Source organism: Rhincodon typus, chromosome 5, assembly GCF_021869965.1.
Source record: "Rhincodon typus isolate 14 chromosome 5, sRhiTyp1.1, whole genome shotgun sequence".
NCBI classification, from domain to species: Eukaryota; Metazoa; Chordata; class Chondrichthyes; order Orectolobiformes; family Rhincodontidae; genus Rhincodon; species Rhincodon typus.
In genome coordinates this window covers 99,891,594-99,913,373 of record NC_063336.1, presented here as the reverse complement: position 1 = coordinate 99,913,373, position 21,780 = coordinate 99,891,594, and the positions used below count along the sequence as shown (strand labels likewise).

At 37.7% G+C, this 21,780-nt stretch overlaps 1 protein-coding gene across 1 annotated transcript in view; it reads left to right on the top strand.

Annotated features, from left to right (window-relative positions):
• Positions 1 to 19,187, top strand: part of rnaseh1 (ribonuclease H1) — a 22,454-nt gene extending 3,267 nt beyond the window's left edge. Inside the window, exons 2-8 of the mRNA XM_048597399.1 lie at positions 2,139 to 2,266; positions 6,626 to 6,775; positions 12,104 to 12,203; positions 14,636 to 14,690; positions 14,935 to 15,019; positions 16,318 to 16,442; positions 18,310 to 19,187. Of these exons, the coding sequence (XP_048453356.1) occupies positions 2,139 to 2,266; positions 6,626 to 6,775; positions 12,104 to 12,203; positions 14,636 to 14,690; positions 14,935 to 15,019; positions 16,318 to 16,442; positions 18,310 to 18,396 (730 nt within the window). The 3' untranslated portion in view covers positions 18,397 to 19,187. The remainder of the gene's footprint in view (positions 1 to 2,138; positions 2,267 to 6,625; positions 6,776 to 12,103; positions 12,204 to 14,635; positions 14,691 to 14,934; positions 15,020 to 16,317; positions 16,443 to 18,309) is intronic.
• Positions 19,188 to 21,780: the final 2,593 nt, after the last annotated feature.

Here is a 21,780-nt window from a genome sequence, read left to right as displayed (position 1 = left end):
AGGAGTTCCAAAGATTCTCAACCCTCTGAAGAGAAGAAATTTCTCCTCATCTCAATCTTAAATTGGTACTTCTTTATTCTGAGACTATGCCCTCTAGTCCAAGACTCCCCCAGGAGGGGAAACATCCTCTGAGCACTTCCCTTTGAAGGCCTTGGAATGATCTTTGCAATGGTGCCCTTTGATTTGTGACCTTCAGTTGTCCTAACAGGAAGGGAAGACTGATTAGCAGCATTATTTTCATTGTTTTTACCAAGACTGATTCAATGCATGAAATCTGTCGTATGCACAGAGGAGTGTCATACAAGCTGTCTTTATTTGATCTCATTGTGTCACTGTAATGCTTTTGATTTCAGATACTGCTGTCATTGCACGCGGTCATTAAACAGACGTGTTAGCTAAATTAGAACAAAGGAGCAAGGGTAGGCATTTCATCCCATCAGATCTGAACTGCCATTCATTTAGTTCATGGATAATTGTCTATCTTAGTGCCACTTTCCTGCACTATCTTCATATTCCTTTAATGTTACTGGTATCCAGAAATCCATAGACTTGTTTCTCACCTCAAACTTCACAATAAATAGCCAACTTGCATTTATTTCAATTTTGTACTCTCGCTTTAACCCAAAATTGCCGAAGTTTCAACTTTTGAACGATTAGACTGAAAAGCTTTGTTTTGATAGACCGTTTGTGGTAAATGTTTACAGACTTGCTACTGCAATACTTTCCTTAGTTTAGCATCGTTGATGTTATATTAAATCCAAAAGTGACAACAAAATTGAAAAGCCAATAAAGCTTGTATCATATAGCCTATAATTTAGTTAGTGACCAGTGTTTTAAAAAATTGGCTGCTGGTAGTCAATTCTATGCACCTCATTTGACCAATCTTACACGGGAACTGGAGTCGTTTACTACCCATTTGTCATGACCACAGCTGGTGTGCCCAACTGTGAACTGCAATTTTTTTTATATAGATCATTTTGCCCCTCTTTAGTTTTTGTGTTCCCATTTAAAAGTAGCCAGCAAAGGTTTTATTTTAAGTAAGATAAAAAGTTGGCTTATTATATGATTATTACTCATAGTTAAGTACACATTCTTCATGGTAAGGGTTTTCTCTGGAGACTGTTCCTTAAGCTCAATCTAGAAAAATCTTTTAGCTCTTGTGTCAAATTTTCATGAATTTGGTCCTTGCGTTGAGTGTGAGCTCTCAAGTGCATTGCTGTGCAGCTAACCATAGAGGTATTTTATGTCTAGCTGCTCTCTTTCTCTCCTGGATCTTGGCAGACTTGGCTGGGAAATTCAGTAATTTGGGAAAGTCGACAAACCAATCCATCACTGGTTTCCAAAAGATGTTCCTTCCCCCCCCAGCTTTGGTCTTCATAATCACATGAATCACATCAGCCTAGTGTCCAGGTAAAATGCTGATGACCTATTCATTAGACCTCAAGAGGTAAATGGACAGTTTAAAATCTAACCATTTACAATCCAACCATCTCAACACTGACCTGGACATTTGACACTAGCAATTTAACGACTTTAATAAATGCAAATATTGCTACCATTATCTCCAAGTATGAAAACCTTGTGTCTCTTTCCAGCAAAACTCTGCAGGCCTGCTTTTAACTTTTTGACCATTGTCACTCAGGTCTTTTGTCTGGCAAGCTTCAAAACAAGTCACTTGATCCCTTCATTTAACCATAAAGTTAGTCCAAAAACACAATGATCTTTTAAACTTCCAGTTTGTAACAATTTCAACTTGCTGAGACAATTACATCATCATGCAAATGGTTGTGGTGCAGCACCTACCCAGGCAAAATTGTGTAATTACAGACTGTAAAGTTGACAGGTAGGATGTGCAGAAGTAACTTCTTTCAGGGTATTATAGGTTTAGGTGAGAATAATAATTTGTAGATTGAAAGTGACTGCAAAAATTACACCGAAAAGGAAGATGGGGCATCATAACATCAGTTATCAGATTAATATTAATCAAAATCCCAGTGGTGTGTGGATTGCTTTCTAATCCACTTCATTAACCAGTCTAGTATATTTTCTTCGCAATTAAAAATCAATTAATTTCATAAAAATGTACGTAAATAATTAGAATATTATGTTCCTCTCAAATTATGCACTTTTCCTCTTAGGGATGACTGTAAAGAGCAAGTAGACAAGTTTCCCAATGCCAGTTTCAAGAAGTTTGCTACTGAAGAAGATGCATGGTCTTTTGTAAGAACTGTGGATTCGGATTCAAATTCACAAGCTACCTCGTCAGGTAAAGTCTGTACTTTTGAATATCTAAGTTATTGAATAATTACGAGTAATTAATTGTGTAATTGAGTATGTAAGAGTAGGGTAATTGACCATTCAGCAGAACAGTTACATTAAAGAATCCAGAAGAACGAAGCTTGTGTGTGTGTGTGTGTGGTGTGATGGTGGGGAGCTGTAATCTTATCAAGAGATGGAATGAGTAAATGAAATACTTAAATGTAGACTGCAGACTGGTAAAATTTTTAGCAAAATTGAAGATTTTCAACATTGTTTTCGATTCAGGGACAGTTGCTTAGCGGATTAATGTGTTTTGACTTTGTAAAGGATGTTTTCGAAACTCTGCTGAATGTCTTGGACGTGATTCTACTTTACAATGACAGTTGATACAAGTGACGTGGCACACAAATTAACAACATTGCAAATTTTCAAAAGAACACATTCTGCATTGAGCATGCTAAGTAAGATTTTGCCATGAACATTTTCGAATGTGGGTGCAAGTTAGAATTCTGTCTCTTGTCTTTTTTGTAAAGACTCGTGACTAACAAATGCTTTAAATTTTTCAAACCTGATTAGTGTCACATTCATGACAAAATTGTAACAATCCAGTTGAAACTATGAAATTCATCCCATTTTTAGAAATTTTCAAATGATCCTATGGAAGAAATTGGACAGCTAGATTTACTTTATAAAACATTTTCAGTAACAGGTAGCAGTTCTGGTGGCATGGATTCCCATTCTTTTTCTTGGTAAACCGTGAGTAGTCTACTGTACTACAGCCTAGGCAGTAGCAATGAACATTTTCCTTCCAAACTCTGCTCTAATCACATCTCCAACTCACCTGTTCTCCTTTTCTTGAATCCTCAAGAACTCTAACCATAAAAAAAGAAATGTGGCTGCTGGAAATCTGAAACAAAAACAGAAATTGCTGGAGAAACTCAGCAAGTATGGCAGCATCAGTGGAGAGAAATCAGTTGGCGTTTCAAGTCCAGCGCTGAAGAAGAATCAGTGGACTTCAAATGTTAACTCTTTACTCACCACAGATGCTGCCAGAGCTACTGAATTTCTCCAGCAATTTCCGTTCTGCTTCCTCAAGAAATCCGAGTTTTGTTTCCTTTTGAATAGAGACTAAGTCTTCAGTATCCCCCAGTTTTTTATTGTTACATCACAGTAGCTGGTTTTTGTTCTCAATTGTCTCTTTACTGTACAGATGGGCTATAATGCAACACTCAAATACTTACCTGTTTGCTCTTACCTTTTTTCAATCCTTATTCCCATGGCAATCTGAGGTTATACACCTTTTTTCAGAGCCGAAATGTTTTCTATGAATTTCAATTACACACTTTTTCAGAATTCTCTTTCACTTTGCAAGATGCTCATGTTTTGAAATGTTCCTTTTTAGCTACAAAATTTAGAATTCATGACAATGGATACATTTGAGAATTGTGTAGACAGTAATTCAAAACTTACTAAACTTCCCTTAGCTGCCTTATTTGCCGTAGAGTGAGAGAAGTTAGCCTAAGTGCTAAAGTGCATTAATTAAATAAGAGGGTCATTTATCACCACAAATTATCCATTGGCAAGAAAATTCCTCAATTCCACATTTCTCTGGTGTCTAGTATCAATGGAACTATCCCAAAGGCACAAGTTTAGCTGGGGTAGAGAACAGAAAACAATTCAGTCCAGTGGACAACATCCACATGGTCTCCAATCCTTTCAACAAATCGCTACAAATGTGTAAATAATCTTGTATCACCAAAATAAATAATTGGGGTATTTCCTTGTTGGGGAAACAATAAAATGTACGATGGGAACAAAATAGGCCATGTAGCCACTCAGGTTTGTTCTGATATTCAGTTGTATTGGAACTAATCCGGAATATAACTCCATATTCATTCCTTTGCCCAAAATCCCTTAAAGCATTGATCAAAAATTTATCAATGTCAGATTTACAATTGACACAGTATAAAATGCTGTTTGCAGAGTTTATAACTTTTTACCACCCATTGTGTAAAGATGTGTCTCTAGGCTTCATTTTTAGAAAGTTCTAGTTCTAATTTTGAGGTTACATCCCCTCAGTCCTTGACTCCCAATCTGCAGGAATAGTTCCATCTGTTCACTTTCAATATTTTAAATCTTCTTTCAAAAAAAAAGCCCTTAACTGTCTAAATTCTAGGGTATGCTAACTTAATTTATATAATTTTTTTTCTTTTGTAAATTAACCTTTTAAACCACAGATATTTTGGAAACTCAACCCTGCAATCCCTCCTGAGGGCTGTATGTTCTTTCTGTTATATAACATACAAAACTGAACTCTGGACCCCCAGGTGTGCGATGACCAAGGCTTTTAATAGCTGTAGCATAATTTGTAGCCCCCTTTTATATTCTATGCTTTAGACATAGTGTAGCATTTCATTAGCCATTTTAATTAGTTCCTATACATGTCCAGGATTTTAAATATATACATAGACCCAACAGTTTCTATGACCACTTTTGTTTTCCAGGAACAAAAACAAAGTTGCTGGAAAAGCTCAGCAGGTCTGGCAGCATCTGTGAAGAAAAAATCAGAGTTAATATTTCTGGTCTGGTGACCCTTTCTCAGAACTTGCATTGTGTCTGTTGTTTGGGTCACCGGACCCGAAACGTTAACTCTGATTTTTTTTTCTTCACAGATGCTGCCAGACCTGCTGAGCTTTTCCAGCAACTTTGCTTTTGTTCCTGATTTACAACATCTGCAGTTCTTTCGGATTTTACTTTTGTTTTTCAGTTTTCTGAACACTTTAGAGGCTATCATGACCTATTGCTTACATTAAAACCCATTTGCCACAACGTTTGCCCAGTCACTTAATCAAGCTATCATTGCAATTTTGTGCTTTCACCTGCACTCTTTACAATGCCTTTTGTGTCATCAGCAAGCTTTTTTTACATGTGACACTCTATCCTGTCATTAAATAGAGAGGGGCATGCAATTTCCCATGGCACGAAACACTTTCTGAACTGAGGGAGCTTTGGAAAATTGTAGGAAGACAAATCAAAAAAGAAATTCAAGACTATTCCACATGTCCAGGATACACATTCTGCTGAGATATTTGTGATTAAGTGAATATCTTGATACTTACTGAACTTTTTCTAGCGCAACAATTTTTGAAATAAAGGAATGAGTGATTTGGAAAATTTTGGAAAGGTGGTTAAATGTTATCTGTTGCATAGAATATCTGAAACATTACTTTTTTGTTTTGTTTTCAGAGGTGTTTATTACAAATCAGAACTGACTAAAATTAATGGATCAATATAAATAGCTTAGACAGTGTGGGGATCATTGTATAAAGGTTTCAGTATTTGAAGTGAAAGGCAATCTTTTTAATAACCATAGAGAAAGGCAGGGGAAGAAACAACAGACATGAAGTAAGTGCCTGCCCTTAACTACCTTTGCCGAATCTAGTCTAAGTAATTTTAGTTGACTATTTTCATTACAATTTTATGAATTGCAAAAGAAGAATTGTACAATGATTGTTATGGACACTGAATTAACCTGGATTGAAACTAATAAAGATTTACGAAACAATTTTTCTTTGCATTAAAACTAAATTTTGAAAAAAGATATTCTCATTCTACTTTGATTTTTGGTGTTATTGACTCCTTTTGAGATACATTTCTATTAGCGTTCACCAGTACTTCACACAAGTGACCATTATTCGTAAAGACTGCAGTGGTTCCAAAAGTTGACTCACCACCATCCTCTCTCTAACGTAATTAAGAATGGACAATAAATTCCAGCCTTGCTAGTGATGTCCATGTCTCATGAAGGAATTAAAAAGCTTTTGGCAGTGAACGATCAGTATGTTTAGTTATGGAGACATCATAGCCACGTTTTAATGTCTCTACGTATATGGAGGATAGCAGTGAATAGCAACCAGAAGTGCAAACCTTATTGAATTTATTTATTTTTTTCCTTTGATCTCCTATCTCTGAAGGTCAGGTCACTGAGATGCCATGCCTGTATGAAATGGCTGAGTTCTACCTAACTTGACGTTGGGAATCTCTGTTGGATTTGGTCCACGTGATTTGGCAGTTCAGTTTGATTCACTTCATTAATTGAAGATAATAAAGTAGAGGACATGGACAAATGTGCTGGAACCTGCTTGCTCTTCCTTGAAATTACTAAATATTTATGTGATTTCATCAGATATGATTGATTTCCTGAAACTTGCATGGTCTCAAATAGTACTTTATTCTTGCTTTTGTTACTTTCTTGGAACTTATTCCTATTTTGCAAACAAATCCTATTGCTGGTGAATCACTTTAAACCTGGATATTTTAATTAAATTGCAATAGATCTAATTGTTTAAATCTTTTTTTCCTTTAGAATGCAGTGATCAAATCAAGTCTACTATTAAGAACCTAGAGGACTGTAATGGGGGAAAGCGTTCTCTGTCATCTGATGAGGAGACATGCACAAAGCGTTTTAAAAGCGCACAATCATTCATTGACTTGGAACAGAAGTTTACTTACACCGGTAGGTGAAGTATTACTTCATAGTTCAGAATGGATGTTAGGAACAAAGAAGCAATCTTACAGGTTTAAAAAAAATGTATGGATGAATCCATGGAATGATTTATTGCACACAAGATCTCACAGGAGCAATAATTTTATTGAATTTGGCTATCCAAGTATGCCAAAATAACCGAATGAAACAAATTCATTTTCAATTTTTATGTAACGCTTTGGACATAAAATTTGCACACTGCTTTGTTAATGCAGAGACTTCTCCTCTTCATCTTCTGCCCCCCAACAAGGTTCTACTAGTTAGAACTTTGTTTCAATATTTCCTGCTCGGGTGCCAGTGCATTACTTTATCCATTGCTTTCCAATGTATCTGACAACTGTGAAAGACACTGACTCTCGGACTTTACTAGCTAAGTTCGTTCAACTGTCATAATTTCGTCCCTTATTGCCTGAAAAAGTATCTAATTGGATGAATTTTCCTATGGAACGAAAGGAAGTCAGCATCAAAAATAAAATTGGTGAATTGTGAGCCAATGCAGCAAAGCTGATAAGTAGGATCCCAGTGAAGAATAATAATACATTAAAAGAAGAAGGGAAAATGGTAGAAATAGTTTTGTAAAATATGCACACTTCCTTTTTTGAGAGTAAATTCATAGGAAGAGGAAGCAATGCAATGCCATCCAGAGCTTCTGTTCCTTATCTTAGTCTGGTGAAGACGTAGAATGAGTTAGATGCTTCCTCCCAAAGATGAAGGCAAAACCCAATGTTATACCTAATTGCATAGTTCATAAATTTTAAAGATATGTAGTTTTTCTTTTACTGTAGTAAAATTCCCTTTGATCATCTGGAGGTCAGCTAACACTGTTACGATAACTGCAATTTAAAAGTAACATACTTTTTGTTTGGATTAAAGTCAAGCTAAAAAGCTGACAGTCATAAAATTGCAGGTAGTTGTCGCAAAAGATATGGAGACATGATGTGCGCAGTTATTCTAGCAAAGTATTTATTTACATGGTCTCTCAGAATTCCGGAAAGCTTTGGAATTGAAGTGTAATTAATTGGCATTTCAACCTGTGAATAGACTGCATCACTTTGGGATGGAGATGAATGGAACTTAGTGAGCTCCTTTGTTTTGAGATGATCTTTGTGAATTCAATTGGGGCATAGCCAGCTGACAAGACTAATTAATGTTTGGAAAGGCTGCTGTCTAGCATGTAGCTCCATGGAAGTCGAGACATAAAGCCAGAATTACAACTGAGGTTGTGTAAATACTGGATATTCTTCAAAATGCAACCTGGGAGTAGGAGCTGGTCTTCAATACAAGGTGGCAAGAGGGAAAATGACTGCAAGATTTGTTTAGCTGGAAGTGAGTTTTTTAATGTTTTACACACAATGCAGGAATCACATGACAGCTCATGTTTGAGCTGAGAAATTGAGTCAACGCTAGTAAATAAATTGGAGCATTTCTTCGCGAAAAGTCAATGGAAAGACCCCTATTGAATCTTGTACCTGGATGAATAGTTGTAACATTGAAGGGAAATCAAAATAAACTTCAGAGACTAGCAACGTACATTTTTTTATGAGTTGGTCTCTGAGAAAACTAATGACATTTCAAAATTTCATATGATAAGAGAATCCTTGGAACGGAGGGGTGCAGTGGTAAAAGTAAGTAGAACTGAGTTCATAGGATGCCATTATGGTGTTAATAGAGTAACCTGTGTTTAATTTCTTTTTGTAGATTTTTTTCGTGTTTTTCTCAGGACACGAAATAGTGTAGGTTAGGTTTGTCAGTTAATTGCTAGGTGTTTTGGATTTCTACCTTTTTAAATGTTAACAGTCTCTAATAACGTCACAGTACTTTTGCCATCATCTTGAGTGTATTTTGAGCGAAGTGCATTTTACTTGTTGCTCAGAATTGTGTGTTTTGTTTTCTTCTCTCATGTACATTTTGCATTGGTACTTAGTTAAATTGTATCAAAATGCCAACATTTCAATTTATTTGCACTAACTGAACAAGCATGTCCATTGAGACAACTTCTGTGGTCACTATTTTCAAGTGCATGGAAATATTTTCTCATCAAACTGTTCAGAGATGTTATTACACACCCCTGAAGCAAATGAGACTTGAACTCCGGTCTCCTAACTCAGAAATAGGGACACTCCCAGTGTGCCACAAGAATAGAATAAAATAGAATAACAACTTGTTGTCACTTTTATTTATGAAAATACAGTGAGATATGTATAATTGTCCACAATTTGGTGCCATTTTATTTACAGAAATTACAAAAAGAAATAATTGAGACAAAGTTAGGACAAAGTTCATCTTTTATTCCCTCCATGGCTTCCGTGTCTCTAAAATGGCTATGGAATGCTGCTGCCAAAGCTGTCCCTGTGGTCGCCAAAGCAAGGATTTCCAGAGTGGACCCATTATGTTACCACTGCTGAAGCTACTGCATTGCTGCCATAGCAAGGAGGGACAGACCAGACCCATCGAGTCACTGACGTTTAAGCCGTCGCCACTTCAGTTGCCGCCCGAAGCCACTGCATTGCTGCTAGACCCATGAGGAATGAACTGGAACGACCATGCCACCACCATGAAACTGCCTCACCATTTATCAGGAGGAACGGACCAGACCTACTGATGATAAAGCCATGGCCGTGAGTAACGGACTTTGGATCCACCACGCTGCTGCCACAGCAGGCCCTCTCAATCGCTTTCCTCCACCACAGCTGCAGAAAAGAAGAAAAGATGAACTTTTGATACAAAAGAGAAATAAAGAAACAACAATTCGAAAGAAAAAAATGAAGAATGTGCCCAAGGAGATAGCAAGAACTGCCGATGCTGGAGTCAGAGTCAATACAGTGTGGAGCTGGAGGAACACAGCAGATCAGGCAGCATCAGAGGAGCAGGAGAGTCGATGTTTCGGGTCAAGACCCTTCATCAGATGAACGGTCCCGACCCAAAATGTCAACTCTTCTGCTACCAAGAATATGCCCAGCCAAGAGACACAGGCACAGAACTTGAGCACTTCCTACCCTGTTGCCGCTCCCATAGAGCCCACCACCCTCCCCCACCCCTTCAACTGCTGTTTATTTCTTTGATTAATTCACCCCTTAAACATGTAGTATTTGGTGTGGGAGGTCAAATTATGAAGTGGAGTGGCTGCATTAATCATTCAGTTAAGTGTAAACTTACTCACCCGTCAACTTTGTCTTTTGTTCACCTATATTTAATTCCTAGTTAGCTAATGCTTCCAAGTTACTGTGCCCTTAGGTGCCCCTTTTCTCTCTAATTAACTCAATTCCATATCTTTGCCCTCCCACTGTTGACTGCTTTCAATCACCTGAGCCTCAGGATGTGGAATTCCTACCCAAAATGTTTTCACTTCACTTAAGACACTTCTAACGATCCATCATTTCAATATAACTTTTGGGCATACCTTTAATTTTCATTCTTTTAATATGCTTGAAAATATTTTGTCAACAGCCCAATTTCAAGTTGTTGTGTGGATTAGTTGTATGTTAATCTTTCTTTCAAGACCAAGTTGTTAATGATTTCCATACAATAACTTATTTCAAGGAATACAGATTTTCCCAGTGAGAGATTCAAAGGATTATCTGATAAGATTTCACATTTTAAAACTTTTTACTGTATATATCAAACTCAAATCAGCCTTGACTAATATCACTTCATAGTTAAGTAATCACTAAGGTACAGTAAGGGTACTTTCCTTGTTAACTACTTAACACAAATGTGATCAGAATTTTTAGATTGTGTACATGACATCTGAGATTGTGTGTAGTTTTAATATAAAATCCAAAAACTCCCCCTGTGAATTTTCCAGGAGGCTTTTGGAAAAAAATGTTCCTTCATTGAATCTTCTGGGCATAATCAATTCACTTCCAGTTTTAAGGCAACCCTGGTCTTTAAATCTCCACAAGCCTCCAAAGAAGAAAACTGCTGTCACCTGCATTCTGCTTGGTGGTTAAGACAACAAAAGTCCTTTTCCACTGCTTGGTGTAGCAGCACCTTTTTGTTTATCGTCTTCCCACATTTTTTATCTGAGCAACTTGGTCTGGATTGAGCAGGAACAGCTGTTGTTTCCTTTGTGTCCAGGTGTTAAAACTTGCACCTTTTTAAACTTGATTTGAAACCTGTTGAAAATTGTCTCTATCATGACAAAGTCATGTGGGTTGCCTCTAGGAAGACTTACTATGTGGTCACACCCCCTCTCTAAATTAAAATATAACAAAGAACTGCAGATGCTGGAGATTTGAAACAAGAACAGAAATTGCTGGAGAAACTCTGCAGGTCTGTCTGCATCTGTGGGAAGAAAGCAAAGTTAATACTTCAAGTCCAGTGATTTTTCATCAGAACTGTTAGTAGCTAGGCAAAAGTGGTATTTATGCTGAAGCTGAAGTTGGGGAGGGGCCGGTCTCCTATACATTGGGGAAACAAAATGCAAACTGGGTGACCGCTTTTCAGAGCACCTACGTTCTGCCCCTAAAAATGACCCCAAGTTTCCAGTTGCTTGCCACTTCAACACATCACCATGTTCCCTGGCCAACATTTCAGTAACAGGCTTGCAGTGTTCCGGTGAGCCTCCGCGTCAGGTCGAAGAACAACATCTCATTTTCCACTTGGGGACCCGGCAGCCTTTAGGACCCAACACCAAGTTCAATAATTTCAGAGCCTGATTCCATCTTTCCAAGTTTTTTTTTTAAACCCACCTCACTCCCAGTCCTGTTCAGACACGGGTTGCTTTTAGCACAGCCACCCATCCTTACATACTCCTAGCCCCGCACATTTATATGGGTTGCATTCAGTACAGCTCACCCATTTACTCTTACTCTTAGCTCCTCTTATCCCTTCTTAAGTCTTTCTTATGTCCTGGCATGCTATCCGTAATCTCCTCGTTTACTGCCGCTATCGTATCTCTCTGGGCTCCATCTCCACCTATCCGCTTACCTCTCCCCTTCCCACTGCCAGATGAAGAGCCACCAGACACAATGTTAACTCTGCCTTCTTCCCATAAATGCTGCCAGACCTGCTGAGTTTCTCTCAGCAATTTCTGTTTTTGTTTCCTCTCCAAATTACTCCAGTTTGCCATGATTAATAGAGATGGTTAAAATATAACTGTCTCGAAGTCTTTCATCAATTTAAAGCAGCAAAGTAGTAACGGAGTGCAGCTACGCAATATAAGTTCCTTGGTTGAAAATATGAACTTTTCAGTGTTCGGCTATGTTTTAACTGTAAGAATTTGTTTAAGGAGCTACTGCTTTTCCCAAATGTCATTTTATTGTAAACAAAATTGAACAGTTTCTTTTTTTTGCTCAGGAGATGCTGTTGCAGTATACACGGATGGCTGCTGTACGGGTAATGGGAGGAATAGAGCTCGTGCCGGAATTGGTGTGTACTGGGGACCAGGTCATTCCCTGTAAGTAAAGGAATTTATTTTACATTTGAAAACTCACTTGAGAAACTAACAACAGTTGCAATCATAATGATTTTTAAGTGAAAATTTTTTTAAACTATTCTTATTGTTTTGCTGTTGAGCTTATTTGAGCGTTCTATAGACTCTCCACTCAAATCGTTTTAAATGGGGGTTACGTATTTCCAGCATCTGCAGTATTTTTATTTTAGTTTTAATTAAATGTTAGATCTCCTGGGATTATAGTTATAGTAATTTTGGTTTATCTGTTATGGATCACTTTAATTGTTAGACTCTACCAGTGCTGATGCGTTATTGGGATATCTGTAACAACGATGATAGAAATCCAATATAAACTTTTCCCAGTGATTATTTTCATTCCCTTCCCCCTGCAATGCTCCAAAACTAGAACGCTGCCTTCAGACTATAGTCCCTCTTTCCCCTTTAGCAGCCACATTCCAGGAATTACTAAATAAAGTAAGTTCCACATTCTGTTCCTAGTGATGTTGGAAGTAGAATTTACCTCAAATATAATCTTGTACTCCAGAACTGCTGTTAAATCCCACCATCCCCCACTTCTCACTGGTATGCACCTCCTGTAATTAATTAATGAAATCCACTAACTTAACCAAAAAAAGGTAAAGGAATATATGTTATTAAAACATCACTGACGTAAGGATTTTTCAATGAAAGTAGTCAAATCATGAAATTCAGTTCTAAAAGCTTGTGTTTAAAAAAAAAAAAGTGCTCTGCAACAAAAACAGAATTTATCTGAGTCATTGTAAGACACTAACTGTGTGTGATGGAATCTATGGTTTGAAAGCTTGTATGTTTTTGGCGCAGCCCCTACTTCCAGTTCATGAAGAAACTAAGCCTGAAATTGAGTTTGACGACCAAAACTACTTCTAGGTAATCTGGAGCTGGTCAAAACCATATTAAAAAACAGACCCATCTAGCTCAGCTGATGATTATATTTATCTTGGTGATGCAGTGCAGCAGGCTGAAAAAGATTGAGGCTAGATCCAGAAGTTAAGACTAGGCAAATAGACAGTTGTCGAAGCTGTTTCATTTCTGGATCTATGTAATCTAGACCTCTGTAAGCAGAATTGAGGAGGTTCTACAGCCTTGCCTTTTTTGTTGAAGACTGTGGTCATGGAACACTGTCTGTTGGAGTATGAGCTAAAACCTTAAAGAAAACAAGCTGAAATTTGTTGTGAGGAAGACCAAAGTTTTGAGGAACTTTGTGACTGAGATTGAAGTTTATGCTGAAGGGACTATCGAGCCAGTCCACAAGACTTGCACATGGACAGACTCCCAAGTCTGTAAAAAGCTTGGTTTGTCAATCAAAACCAGGAATAAACATGCCATGGTTCAGGACATTGCCATGTTGCCATCTATCTGAAATGTGACTCTGGAGTTGTTAACTTCACATTTCTAGACTTGCAACCATTGCAGTCTATTACTTGATGGTGAAAGTCAACATGGTCTGACTCAGCTTGGTGATAATCATTTTTACGGCATGGAGTGACAGCAAGGTAAGAATGACAAACTGAGGTGACCAAATCTGAGTCCTCTGCACACACCTATTCAGTAGTGAGACATTTACAAAACATGCCAGGAAGAAATGCTGAACGCTTTCCACATTTGCTAGCTCACATGTCTCGTTGTCAACAACTCGGTTGTTCTGAAGCATCATTGTTGACCACTTTTAATGAGTGGGTAATGGCCATGTTCTCAAAGACCTATATAGTGAACTGGCTATGGGCTTATAACCTGTTGAATGTTCATATCTTTGCTGCAAGAATGTCAGCAAGTGAGATATGAAGACGGTGCACTTTGTCTTCTAGTTTTCCATATTTGATGGTGGTCACCTCCCATAAGTTCACTGTTTGGAAGGACATTGGCAGAGGCAAGAAAAAGTTTTCTGCTCGGATGGTTCAGTTTATGACCCACTTATGATAGGCCAGTACATTGGGCAACTTGTCAGCTTACTATCTTCACTCTAGAGTGGAGTTCCTGAACCACACTAAGTTAACGTTTAACACCATTCGCTCCCAGGGAACACTGATGGGTTTTTTTTGCCGCACTTGGTGGGCTTCTTTTGCACAGCTTTGTGGCTGATGGCTTGAAATTGTAGGATAGCTGAAGGAAGCAGGACAAAATAACTTGAGCATCATGCTCCCCGATTCAAATTCAAGGTTACTAAGCTCAAAATTCAGTAAGTATTTGTTGTCCATTCTGATTGCAAACCTAAATAATGATCTGTCATGACTCATGTCACCCATTTCACTTTCCAAGATCTTGTGACCAGTGAGCCATTTCCTGTAACCCCCATACCCATTCCTATGAATGTAACAGAGGTCAGGAATTTGGTATTGTGTGGATTTATGATCTTTACGTTGCTCTTTTCAACTGTGAATTTTTATTTCTTTTCTCAGAAACCTTAGTGAAAGACTTCCAGGAAGACAGACCAACCAAAGGGCAGAAATAGTTGTAAGTATTCTGAATGGGAAAATGTAGTCAAACTATTGCCAAATCCTGTCCATGTGAAAAGCAGTGCACAAGTGATTGCATCTATTCTGATAGTTTAATAAGAAATTATGTTGATGGCATGACATTACTGTCACAGCTGTGACATGCCAACTGGATTTGTGAAAGCTCCACTGCTATTGAGCCTTTCTTACTTTAGTAACAGTTGTGGAACAAAGTTACCAAAATTGTTATTATTTCTTATTAGGCAGCTTGTCGAGCAATTGAGCAAGCCAAAGAATACAACATTGAAAATCTAGTTATTTTTACAGACAGCATGTTCACTATTAATGGTAAGTGGCTCTAATCTGTGGAATGATAGACACCGAGAATGCTGAAGAAACTTCACAGTTTTGACAGCATCTGTGGAGAGAGAAACAGTTAATGTTTTGAGTCCTGTAGAAGAGTCATATTATCCTGTCTGCCAGTTAGGAAGGTTGGCTCTGACCTGAACTGAACTTGCACTCCTGTGCCAAGATCTTTGTGTACTGGTACATTGACTGAGAGCTAAAGTAAATATACAGCCTAACTTTGTATCATTGGTTACAGGAAAGGCATCCATGACACAACATTTTGCATTACACTGGCTATCATGATGCAAGCATGGCCAGCCATATTTGTGTAGACTCTTCCACTGACCTCTCCAACCAGCAACCTCCATCTTAATGAATAAGGACACTAAATGCATGGAAATAGCATCATCCATCTCCAAGTAGTATCCAATTCTGCTTCAGGGATGGTGGAGGAGGGGGCAGGAAGACAGTTAGTTTCTACTTCCCATTACTATCTGGTGATTTCTGCCAAATGCACCCTTTGTAGACCAGGCTTATTTTGTGCCCTCCTACTGACTGTCTTTTTTTATTTAAACAAATTAGAAACATTTGTAAGGAATAATGCAAGGCGGTATTCTCTGTTCTTCTGGGGCTAGAGATTTAAAAGAAAGTCCCCTGGCCATAACTTGATTAACAAACCTTGTCTACAATTTTTCATTCTGGTAACATTTTTCTTTTCATGGATGTAGGTATGTTTATTGCCCAGAGGCAGTTGACTCAAACACATTGCTGTGGATATGGAGTCACATGTAAGCCACACTGGGTAAGGATGATGGATCCATGAAATAGATGGGTTTTTCCAACCACCAGAATGGTGTCTTGGTCACCATTTAAAATCTTAATCCCAGATTCTTTTAAAATTGAATTCAAATTCTGCTATCAGCCATGGTGGGATTTATTCCAGGTTTCCAGTACATTACCTGGGTCTGTTGGATTGATAGTAGTCTAATGACATTACCATTCAGCTATCACCTCCAGCTAAACTTAAAAGTGAAAAGTACTCCATTACTGCTTAAATTCTTTTCATTTCCTCTTTGACCTTGATGAGCGCTCTCTTCCAGGTAATCAATGTTATAAATGGATCTAATGATTTTAACTTTAATCCTTTAGCATAATTTCAAACCAATTTCCAAACTCTGTGCACTGTGTTGTCTACATTGAAATTGCAGCAGCAACCACAATAAAAGTACTTCATTAGCTTTAAGTGAACTTTTTAATGTCTTATGAACGAAATGCAAGTTTATCTTTTTTTTGCATAGGTATCACCAAGTGGATCAAATCTTGGAAGTGTAACGGCTGGAAGCTTAGTACTGGCGAATCAGTAATCAACAAAGAAGACTTTGAAAGACTTGACAAATTGACCTCTGGTATAAATATTGAATGGGTATGCAACCTTTTTATTTCATGGACAAACTCTATGACAAAATTGGTACTGTTCTTACTGTCCCCTCTTCTGGAGGTTGGGGATTAAACAAAAAATATTCTGGCCACAACCTGGCAAACAGTAAATAGTTGTAAGATTGTCTACAATTTCTCATTGTATTAACTTACAAGGGGAAAGTACCAAAATGAACTACCTTAATTGTGTGCCTATTTGGGAATGTCCAAAAATCTCTTGGAAATCAGCCAATAAGCCACTAATACAAATTGCAGCTATGAATTTTGTGCAAGGTTTATCAAAACGCTTTCACATGGCTGCTAGTTAGTTACCTATGTTATTGTTGAAAAGAATGAAAACTGAAAGAATTGCGGATGCTGGAAATCAAAACCAAAACCATAAATTGCTGGAAACGCTCAGCAGGTCGAGCAGCATCTGTGGAGAAAGAAACAGTCAACATTTCAAGTCTGGTATGACTCCTCTTTAGAAATGAGCCCCAAACTCAGGTTTCCAGCATCAGTAATATATTGTCCTCTATTAAACAAAATATCAGACTAGGTAGACAACTGTTCGATTTAAAAATTGTGCTACAGTATTGTTGGAGACAGTCAACATTTAAAGAGAAATTTTGAATACCCAGTGATCAACTGAAAACTACAACTCAAGATTTGATAGTTTTTAAACAAAAGTAAATTGTATTGTACAAGTGTCCTCACTAAGAGCCCGGATTGCATTCCTGAAAATTGCGATTTTAAGTACAAAGACTTTAAGTGAGGCACTGTTCCCTGTATGAATCAATGTTAAACCCAGAATAAAGTTCTGTAAGGCCTGTTATGGCAGAAAAAAAATTAAAGTATTATACCTGTATCTTCTAAGTTGAAATATCGTACCACCTGGACTTTTAAATGGCTGAATTCCAACATTGGTAAATTAAATAAATAACACTTTCATTTGTATTTTCTCACTCACATACACATGCACGCAAAATCCACAAATTCACTTTAGATTCAAGATTTTATGCCAGTCTTTCCATTAACTTTCACTGAGTGACCCTCCAACTTTGCTAACAAATATGGGCTTCTCAGTTCAAGCATGGTCTTCACTCAAGTTCATGCTGAAAAATTTTAAAAATTAGGAATATCCCTGGTTACTAAAGGCCTTCTAGTCTCACTGCTTTGTACAGACTTGCACTGTTTTTGCCAGTCCACTCCAGTAGCTTCTGTATGGCTACCCGGTCCTGGAGCTGATTTCACAGCTCCTGTATGCCTGCTCTAAGCTAACAGCAAACTGCCAAATTCAGGGAGAAACATCCAGCTAAATGAAAACTAAGCAACTGAATTAATTTCCAGAACCCATTTTCCTGGCTGTTGGATGTCCTCAAAAAGAAATGGAAACCATTTAATTTTACCCTCAACATGACTCTTTGATTCTGTGACCCTAATGAATAATTTATATATCTATAATGGATATGGTTGTCCTCTCTCCAGAGTTGGTGGATCTATCAAGAAGCTCTCGTATTTATCAACTATTTTCAGTTTATTTCATTTAAATAACATAAATCTATTACTGAGAGAAGTGTTGACCTTGTGGCCTACAGATGGGTCGTCCATCATTTAGTGTTTTCACACTTTTAACTCTGACCTTGTAAGATAAACACAGGTTACCATTTAACTGTAACCTAGGCTTGTTTGATTTTAAATATTAAGATTGTTACCAGTTTTCAATCAGTTGTTTCCAATTATGTATAATTTATCCTTTAATCATTTATTTAAATCCAATTCCCAAACTGATTTTACAAAGCATGTACATTATGAAACTCTATGTTAATAGCAGTGAATGTCTAAATGTGATATGTTTTCCTTTTGTTTTGCAGATGCATGTCCCTGGTCACGCTGGTTTCCCAGGAAATGAAGCAGCAGACAGTCTAGCTAAAGATGGAGCTTCCAAGCCGCCATGCTGACAAACATTGTCAAACACACTGTGTAGTTCATGGATGCAAATCTGAAATTTGTACATCACTGTGATGCAAAGCAAACTTCATTTAATTTTTTTTTGTAAAGCCTCCTTTTCAGTGGCCCCGACAATGCTGTTTATTACCAACTGCAGGCATAGCTTGTTTCACTGTCAATAATATAACTGAAAAATCATAATATATTGCATATAGTGGGCTGGTTTCCTAGCCATTTTAATTTAAAATTGTAGCTAGCAAATACTTGAGTTTCCAAAATACTGTTGTTTGCTTGTCCCTTTCGGAAAGGTTCTGTGGCTGAATGGAATTGGCTAAGCTTTCCAACTTTGCAGCCTGAGAAATTTTGAGGGATTATATCTGTTTCCTCAATAACACAATGCAGTATGTTGGTATGTGCAGCTCATTGTTACAGTCTTTTTTAAGTACATTAAATTTGTGGGTTTTCAACCAAGAGCATATGAGTCACTTGCATTTTGTTAAACAAGTGTTTGTACAGTGTTGATCTACAGAACTTGCCTCATTTGGCTTGGTGTGTAAGAGGTTCTGATCTAATTTTTTTTCTGAAATGTTCAAATACACAATTTTTGATCCCTGGTTTGAGTTTTTTTTCTTTTGTCTAATCATCTAATTATATTCTATTGGTAAGCATTAATGTTCTTATGCATGAGTCCATTCACAAGCAGGATTGATTTGACTTTTGATTTTTACAATATAATAATGTACATAGGCTGGTTTTTGGTCTGTAAAGCTAAAATCGTATGAAATAAATGTTCTATTTTGTAGATCCTGCTTTTGCATTTTGTTCAAAAACTGAATTGCAATGAAATGATTTATATAATTCTCATTCTAATCATTTGCCATCCAAGAATACTTAGGAAAGTACTCTGAAATTGCTCACCTTCCTGAGCATCTATAATCCAAGCCTAACTTATAAAACTATAATGAATATATCAGAATACTTTGGGCATCTACAACACTGGCATCTATGCAACAGTGTGGAAAAATAATCAGGCATGTAATGTTCACAGAGAGCAGAACAAAACCACTGTGGCCAATTACTGTCCCATCAGGCTTTTGATCATCATCATCATCAGCAGCAGCAGCAGCAAAGTGATTTGAAGGTGCCATTACAAGTATTACTTGATAGCACCGTCACAGAAAAACCTCACTAATGTATAATTTGGGTAACTTGAAATCAAGGCAATGTTTGGTTCACTTTGGCATTAGGGACCCTGGCAAAACTTGAACCAATGGAGTGGGAGAGTCCCCGCTGGTTGGAGTAACACCTAGAACAGAGGAAAATGGTTATGGTTGCGGTTGCTGAGGCTAATCCACTCCCTCCTAAGATATTGCCGCAGCAGTTTCTTGAGGCAGTGTCCAAGCCCGACATCTTCAAATGTTCAGTCAATAACCTTGCTTCCATTATAAGGTAAAAGTGGGATGTTTACTAATGACTGCACAAATGTTCAATCCCATTTGTGACTTCTCAGATGACAGGGCAATTTAGCTAGTCCAATGTTCCTGCCCTTTCCCTGTCACTGCAAACATTTCTTTTAGATGCTTCTCCAATACCCTTTTCAGATTCATGATTTGAATTTGCCTCTATCATTTTGGGCAATGCAGTTCAGGTATCAACCACTTAGTGTGTTTAAGGAAAATGTTTTCCTTAAAGTATTTGATTCTTTTGCCATTTACCTTAGGTTTGTCTCCTCTGGATCTTGACTCTTCCAACAATGGGAATCCTTCCTAACTATTCTGTCTAGCGACTTCATTGTTTTTTTTTAAACACCTCCATCCAATCCTCTTTGCAGCAAGATCATCACTGCTGACATGCTTACCAATAGAAACAGACAAAAAAGCCATCCAGTGCTGTAGAGGAACAGATTGTCATTTAGGGTCCTCGTATCTTCTCAAAGTTTTTAGAGAAACGTTTCCATTCTCTATCATTGAATTTCCCCTGGCAGTTCTTAGAATGGTGCAGCTTGCTCTTAAGTTAGCTGAAGCAAACAACTACTACTTTGGGCACAAGTTCAGATATTGCTTCTGTAATTCTGAAACTGAAAACCAAAACAATACCAGGATTAGTGGGCGGAGGAAAAGTTGAATAACACTGATTCATATTAGCTAAAGTCCTTAAACAGGAGACTGCAACAGAGCAAAAATGGGAACCAGAATGAGAATTTTTTTTTTGTTTTAAAAACAGTCAGTGCTATTAAAAGGCAAGAAAATGAAAATCATATTGGTGTGTCCTAAAATAGTACAAGTTTCAATATAAGAAAGTGAATGGAGTTCTTTTAATTAACCTTTCAACCAAATAAAATAACAAAAAAAAACAATCTATTCCAAATTTTGAGATTGAGAAATAGGCGGAGCAGCCTACTCCTGTTCGTTTTGAGCCTGCTTTGCCATTCAATAGGATTATGGCTGATCAGACATTCTTCAAGTTCATATTCCCGTGTTTTCCCTGTAGCCCTTGATTTCCCCAACTGATCAAGAATCTCTTTATTTCAGCCTTAAACACACCCAGGACTCTGTGACAAAGAATTCCAAAGACAATTCTGAGAAAAGAAATTCCTCCACATCTCGGTTTTAAATTGGTGCCCCTTTATTCTAAGACTGTCCTCTGGTCCTAGACTCTTCCCATGACGGGTAACATTCTTTTAGCATTTACCATGTCAAGGCCCTTAAGAATCATTTATGTTTCAATGAGATCACCTCATTCTTCTAAACTTCAGTGAGCAGAGTCCCAACCTCTTTAGCCTTTCCTCATAAGACAATCCCTCCATACCAGGGATCATTTCTAGTAAACCTTTGCTGAACTAACTCCAATGAAATGATGTCTAAATAAGGCAACTGTTCACAGTACTCCAGATGTGGTCTCACCAGCACCTTGAATAATTGTAATAAGACTTCCCGACCCTCACACTGCAACCCCCTTGAAACAAGGGCCAGTATTCCATCAGCCTTCCTGATTACCTGTCTGTTGGTTTTCTGTGTTTCATGCACAAGTATCCTCAAAGCCCCTTGTGTTGCACTTTTTCTCCATTTAAATAATAGGTTTCTTTTGCTTTCTTAAATGAACAACTTCACACTTTTTTCCACATTATCCTCCATTTTCCAACATTTTTTGCTCAGTTGCTATCACAATAATGTCTCTCTAAACTGTTTGTATCCCTCGTCTCACTTGCCTTTCTACCTATTTTAGTGTCATCTGCAAGTTTAGTTACAGTACATTTGCTTTCTTTCCCCAAGTCATAAATAGTTGCGGTCCCAGCACTGATCCCTGTGGAAGCCCACTAGTTACAGGTTGCCAACCTGAAAAAGAAGCCTTTATCCCTACTGAGATAACAAGGTGTAGAGCTGGATGAACACGGC